Raw genomic sequence first — 7,076 nt, forward strand, 5'->3', positions numbered from 1 at the left:
CCAGCAGATCAACTCTGAAGTCTTTGTAAAATGTTGGCTAATAATTTTAATAATTTCAGGAAAAATAAATCCTGCAATTTATTTACATTACTACAGAACCACCAAAGATGAAAATCTGGCAAGTTGTGCTGCATCCAGAGAAGGGGGAGCAAGGATTAAATTCCAATTCCAACTTTTGTGATTCTATGATCAGCCAATGGACTCCAGGTTCTGCACTTATAATTAAAGACATGCAGTGAAACACAATACATATTTTTCACCCAGGGCTGGCCCTAGGTAATTTTCAAGTGTAAGCAAACAGAATTTTGGCGCCCCCCCCTCCAACCAATCACTGAAAAATAAAAGCATTGGATAAGCGAAAATGTTGGATAATAAGGAGGGATTAAGAAAAAGCCTATTAAACATCAAATTGCATTATGATTTTACAAATTAAGCACCAAAACATGTTTTACAACAAATCAACAGAAAAAGCAGTTCAATATATCATAATGTTATGTAGGAATTACTGTCAGCTCACCACAGCCGCTCCTGAATGAACACACGAGACTTTCTGTGGTATCACCAGGAACTTTTACTGTAGGAAACATGAACATCAGAAAAGCCAAGAATGGGAGGCTCCGGCCAACCCTCCTTTATATACCCTCCCCCTCATTTGAACAGTCTCTTCCCGCTCAGTAAAACCCCGCGCAAATTCCCCGCCAAGTCCATCAGCCGTTTCTCCTCCGAGTCCTGGGACGCAGGTGTCTTATCAATGTCAGTGACCCTGAAACTCAGAGCCACATCCAGGCTCTAGTAGCAGGGTTCTGACATGGCGTCCTCCTCCCCTTCGTCCTGGAAGGAAAAGATTAAACACAACTATTGTTCTCCGCTGTCCAGAGTTCCTTTATACTTTTTTAACAGGCTGCAATGGAATACCGGGTGTACCTTTCCTAGGTCCTTTGGTAGCCTCAGCTCATAGGTCACTTCGTTTATTCTTTTTGCTACCCTGAATGGCCCTATATAGCGTGGAGCCAATTTCTTGGATGGGAACCCCAATTTCAGGTTTTTTGTGCTCAGCCAAACCAGATCTCCTTCGCCCAATTTGTCCCCCTCTCGGCGCCTACGATCCGCAAAGAGCTTGTACTTCTTTTGTGTTTCCCGCAATGCCTCTACCACGGTTTGCCACCCTTGCTTGATTTTGGCCGGCCATTCCTCGTCGGTCTGGCCCTCCCCTTCCTTCCACTCGGGTAGCCTGGGGAAAGGTGCCACCTCCTGTCCGTATACTATTTCGAATGGGGCACGACCTGTGGCCGAATGTACGGCCCCGTTAAAAGCCATCTCAGCAAACGGAAGAAGGTCCGCCCAATCATCCTGTCTATAATTGGTGTACATCCTTAAGAATTGGCACAGTGTCTGTTGGGTACGTTCGACCCCCCCGTTGGTCGCGGGATGAAAGGCCGAGCTCAGGTTCCTTTCTGCTCCTAACAGCTGTAAGAATTTTCCCCAAAATTTTGCAGTAAATTGGACTCCCCGGTCACTAATTATCTTGTCGGGACACCCATGTAGGCGATATACATGCTTCACATACAAATCAGCAAGTTTTTCAGCTGAAGGGAGTTTTGGCAGAGCCACAAAGTGTGCCTGTTTTGAGAATAGGTCCAATATTGTCCAAATGTATCTGTGGCCTCTGCTGGGGGGTAGTTCGCCTACAAAATCCATGGCTACGCATTCCCATGGCCTCATGGGCTCCACCACCTTCTGCAATAGCCCCTGGGGCTTCCCCGGTGGTGTTTTTCCCTCTGCACATAATTCACACTGCGTGACGTATCCCCTGGCGTCTTTCCTCATTCCGGGCCACCAGCATTGTTTGGCCAACAGTTTAATAGTCCTGGTGGGGCCTAGATGACCCGCACCCTTGTTATCATGGTACTTCCTTAACATTTCTCGTCTTAAACATTCAGGAATATACAATTTCTTATTTACAAACACCAAATCCCCACACAATTCTCCCTTTTCTTTGTTTGTTTGTAACCATTTGTCCATTCCATACGCTCGCTTCAACTCTTCCTCCCATATTTCTCCTCCCCCCGTGGAAATGGCAGTACGTTTGTTTTCTTTGGCCGCTTGTGCTCGAGTTAGTACTGCCAGGCCCCATTGCTTATCAAGAAAAATACTCCCTTCAGATTCCTGAATTCCTCCCCCGTGCTGAGGCATCCGAGAGAGAGCGTCAGCGAGTATATTACGTTTCCCCTGGAAGAATCTGAGTCTGAAATCAAAACGGCTGAAATATTGGGCCCATCTAATTTGCTTCGCTGATAGTTTACGAGGGGATCTTAGATACTGTAAATTTCTATGGTCAGTCCACACCTCAAACGGTGTTCCACTTCCTTCCAGAAAGTGTCTCCAGCACTCTAGTGCTTTTAGAATCGCTAAGGCTTCTCTCTCCCAAATCGGCCAGTTTTTTTCTGTATCGCTAAACTTTTTTGACAGATAGCCACATGGCTTCAGGTTCCCCCCCTCGTCTTTCTGTAGCAGAACTGCCCCATACGCCCGGTCTGACGCATCGCAATGTAATACAAAGGCTTTAGACATATCAGGGTGCTGTAGGACAGGCTCCTCAGTAAAACGCTTTTTAAGGGCTTCGAAAGCTTCCTGGCATTCTATTGTCCAGGTCAGTTTGGCCCCTGGGGCCTTCACTTTGGCTGTTTCTCCCCTACCTTTAGTCTTTAACAAATCCGTTAATGGCAAAGTGAGGCGCGCAAAGTCCTTGATAAATGTTCTATAGAAGTTTGCGAACCCTAGGAAGGATTGCAGCTGCTTCCGTGTTTTGGGGGCTTCCCACCCCCTCACGTCTTCTACCTTCGCAGGGTCCATCGCCACTCCCTGGGAGGAAATCCTATACCCCAGAAAGTCTATCTGGTCTTTATTGAACTCGCACTTGGCAAGCTTCGCATACAGTTTTGCTTCTCTCAACTTTTGCAGGACTTCCCTGACTAGTTCTATGTGTTGCTCCTTAGTCCGAGATACTAACAATATGTCATCTAAAAAAACAAAGACTCCCTTGTACAACAATGGATGCAACACTTCGTTGATTAATTGCATGAACGCGGCGCCTCCGCCGCACAAACCGAAAGGGAGCACACGATAATTGAATAATCCGAATGCACAGGAGAAGGCCGTCTTCCACCTGTCCTCTGGTTTAATCTGCAATTTATGGTACGCTTCAATTAAGTCCAATTTAGTGAATATCTGTCCCTCCGATAACTGGGCGATCAAGTCCTTCACTAAAGGTAGGGGGTATTTATTTCCAGAACTGATTGCATTCAGGCCCCTGTAGTCAATGCAGAGCCTCAGCGTTTGGTCCTTTTTGCGCCTGAACAACACAGGCGCCCCTAGAGGGGAATTTGAAGGCTCTATGAAACCCCTCGCTAGGTTTTTATCAATGTATTTTCTCAGTTCCTCCTTTTCCCTAGCCGACATTGGGTATATTTTTGCCTTAGGAAGCTCTGCTCCTGGGACTAGCTCTATCTTCACTTCAACTCTCCGCTTCGGTGGGAAACTGTCTGCTTCCTTCTCATCAAATACGTCCACAAAATCCCGATACTCTGGGGGTAATTTATCTGCCAGTTCTGCTATCCTGATAGAGTCTTCCTCCCCCCTTTTCCCCGGCTCCCTTTCCACTTCCTGGCTCCCTCCTTCCAACTTCATCCTGAAGATCATGCTCTTATCCTCCCAGTTGATTTGCGGGTTGGCCTGCCCCAGCCATGGCATGCCTAGTATAACATTATAGCTGGCTATTTGTGATATCACAAATGACACCTTTCCTTCCCAACTCCCTATCTTACACTTTACATCTTCGGCACTGTACTTAGCTAATGATCCCGATGCTGTGGATCCGTCCAACTGCGAAAAAGCTATTGGGGATTCTAGGTTCGTTCTTTCGCATCCCAATCCCTCGGCTAATTCAGGGGAGATGATGTTCCTGGAACATCCACAATCCACAAATGCTTTGCAGGTTGCTTGTTTGCTGCCACTTTCCAGCTGAATGGGGACCACTATCATGGCTTTGTCCTGACTTACCAACCCCCCCGAGTGGTGCCTCATCGGTGGTTCTTCCTCGGCGCGTTTCCCTGCCACGGCTCTTGGTTTGGGCGGGCCTCCGCCTTCCCCTTTTCTCTGCCAGCACTCGGCAGCCCTGTGGCCCAAACGGCCGCACACGAAGCAGCCCCTCCTGCTGGTGCTCACGTTCCCTGTCGGCTCCGTTCTCCTCCCGGCTGGGGTTGATCCCTCCTTCCGGCTCCCCTCTTTCATCTGCGGCCGCTGCTGTAGCCCTCCTCGGTGCCTCCTCGCCTGGGCCAGCGATGTCTCGATGCGCCCCGCCAGCTGAATCCATCCGCGCAGTGTGTCAGGCTCATCACGATGCACCGCCCAGGAGAGGATCTCCCGCCTGAGCCCCTCTTTGAAGAGTTCTATCTTTGTCACTGCAGACCATTCCGGCACCTTTTCAGCGAGGCATTGGAACTCCTCCGCATACTCAGATACCGACCTCTGCCCCTGGGAGACGGTCTTCAACTCCTCCCTCGCCCGGATCTGCTCCAGTGGATCTCGGAAACGGGTCTCCAGGGCCCCCATAAAGCGTCGGAGTGACCCCAGACATGGGTCGCGCCGCGCGTGTAGTTGAACGTACCAGCTGGCCGCTCCCCTCTTCAACACTGCACCAATGGCCCGTACCCGGCTGGATTCCGTTCTAAAAGTGTGGGCATTGTCCTCCATATAGCCCCTCACCGTGGTCAGGAAAAAATCCAGTTCAGAGGACTCTCCCCCAAACTCGATCCTTAGTTCCTCTCGTCTCGGTAGGGGTCCCTGTGGTGGCAATCCCCAATTCTCCGCCCGTCGCAAGCCCCCTTGCGGGCCAGTGGGCCCCGCTGCTGCTTCCCTTTGTCCTGTGCCACGCCCGGCATTCGCCAGGGGCACCAGGGTCTCAGTTGGGAGCGTAGCCGGGATTCTCGGAGGCTTTTCCCCTTCGTCGTCACTCTCCTCCACCCGCGTCAGGCTCGTTTGGATCTTGGGCCGGGCACCGGGCTCCTTTCGCATTTCCCTTCCCTTCGGTGCTGGGAGGTCTGCAAAGCCCTGGCTGCTTCCCATGCTCACATCCCACATTGAGCTAGCCCGGAGTTCCCTTCCTCGCTCCGGCTCCGCCAAAACCGCCAGGCGCTCCATCGCCCTCGACATCACTGCCAGGGTGGTCTCCATCGCCGACATCCTCTCCTCCAGAAACACCATCTTTTGCGGGCCTGGGGAAGGTGAACCTTCCTCTCCTCCGGTGCTATCTCCCCGCACCACTCCGCGCCTCTGGGTTACCCCATTTGGCTGGGCATAAGCGGTGGATGACGCCAGGGCCGCCAGCTGGTGGAACTCAGCGTCCGTCTCGGGAGTGGCCCTTTCCGACCTTCCTCCTCCGGCGCCCAAGAGCTCTTCATCCTCCACTTGCATGTTACACCTCACCGCTACAGCGGGATGGTGTCCGATTTCTTGGCTTAGTGTCAGCTCACCACAGCCGCTCCTGAATGAACACACGAGACTTTCTGTGGTATCACCAGGAACTTTTACTGTAGGAAACATGAACATCAGAAAAGCCAAGAATGGGAGGCTCCGGCCAACCCTCCTTTATATACCCTCCCCCTCATTTGAACAGTCTCTTCCCGCTCAGTAAAACCCCGCGCAAATTCCCCGCCAAGTCCATCAGCCGTTTCTCCTCCGAGTCCTGGGACGCAGGTGTCTTATCAATGTCAGTGACCCTGAAACTCAGAGCCACATCCAGGCTCTAGTAGCAGGGTTCTGACAAATTACTATATTTGCTAATTTAGCACCAAACATTAAACTGGGATATATGGCAGTCTGAAGTTGGGTAACCCAGTTCAAAGCAGATATTGTGCGTTATTCTGCTTTGATATTCTGGGTTATATGGCTGTGTGGAAGAGCACTGAGGGTCCTTCCACACAGCCATATAACCCAGAATATCAAGGCAGATAATCCACATTATCTGCTTTGAACTGGGCCCGGGCTGTGGCACAGGCGGGAGAGCAAGCTGCAATTAACTGCAATGAATCACTCTGTCTCTGGTCATGAGTTCGAGGCCGCTCGGAGCCTATGTGTTTGTCTTTGTTCTATGTTAAAAAGGCATTGAATGTTTGCCTATATGTGTAATGTGATCCGCCCGGGGTGAGAAGGGCGGAATATAAATGCTGTAAATAAATAAATTATATATATATATATATATATATATATATATAGAGAGAGAGAGAGAGAGAGAGAGAGAGAGAGAGAGAGACTTGGAGCGTATCCGGGGGGCCCTGCGGGAGGGTGCCTCCCTGTTCAGCACCCCTTCGTCCTGCACCTCCGGGTTTCCTTAAGCCGGGCCTCCAAAAGGCCTGGGCCCTTACTTTCCATGGCAGCCAGCTCGGGAAAGCAAAGCTTTGCAAAAGAAGAAGCCGGAGCTGATGCAGCCGTGGTGCGCACCAAGTGAACGAGTGGCACGAATGGGACAGACATTGCCCACCCACTGTGACGTCACCCCCACCCCACTCTCCTTCCCTCCCTCCCCCCCTCTCCTCTGGACTAGAGGCAAGTTCGGGCTTGTGCTGCTGGACTCCCTAACAGAGAAAAAAAAGGGCCAGATCTGGGACCCACCTCCCTCGGTGGCTTCGGTCTCATCCCTTTCGATGGAGCAGGGATGCAGCCTAATCCCTCGCCCAGCCTCACCTGCATCTGTCTCTCTGCCTGGGAGGAAAACAGTGCCCACCCCCACCGCTTTCTTCCAGTTGGCAAACACAAACACAAACCTCGTGTCATTGTTGTAGTGGGAAAGGAAAGGGAGAGGGGTGCATAGACGCAGCCAAGTGCCATCAAGCAGTTGCCATGGGGGGGGGGGGGGGAAGGGATGGGGAACACAATGGGAGGTTCTAACTTTTCAAGAGAGAGACAGGTGGGATGCAGGCTGAGTTTCTCATTAGCTTTAGGGCACCTGGAGGTGCCTCAACTGTGCCCCCACAGAGGATGGTGCCTTCAGCAACAGCGTAGTTTGCCTACCGGTTGAA

At 51.1% G+C, this 7,076-nt stretch overlaps 1 protein-coding gene across 1 annotated transcript; it reads right to left on the minus strand.

The window, feature by feature from the left end:
* Window positions 1-517: 517 nt before the first annotated feature.
* LOC134299677 (uncharacterized) lies at window positions 518-5,828 on the minus strand. The gene is made up of 2 exons (XM_062983322.1): window positions 4,060-5,828; window positions 518-831 (listed from the first exon to the last, which is right to left on the minus strand). Exons 1-2 carry the CDS (start codon window positions 5,605-5,607, stop codon window positions 790-792), a joined length of 1,590 nt encoding a protein of 529 aa, XP_062839392.1. The 5' UTR covers window positions 5,608-5,828; the 3' UTR covers window positions 518-789.
* Window positions 5,829-7,076: the final 1,248 nt, after the last annotated feature.

This window comes from Anolis carolinensis, chromosome 5 (assembly GCF_035594765.1).
Source record: "Anolis carolinensis isolate JA03-04 chromosome 5, rAnoCar3.1.pri, whole genome shotgun sequence".
NCBI lineage: Eukaryota > Metazoa > Chordata > Lepidosauria > Squamata > Dactyloidae > Anolis > Anolis carolinensis.

Excerpts from the sequence above, each read along its gene's own strand:
- LOC134299677 (XM_062983322.1), bottom strand. The coding sequence starts at position 5,607 with ATGTTCATGTTTCCTACAGTAAAAGTTCCTGGTGATACCACAGAAAGT. Across the intron at positions 832-4,059 it reads GGCACCACTCGGGGGGGTTG|GACGAAGGGGAGGAGGACGC; the intron begins GTAAGTCAGGAC and ends TTTTCCTTCCAG.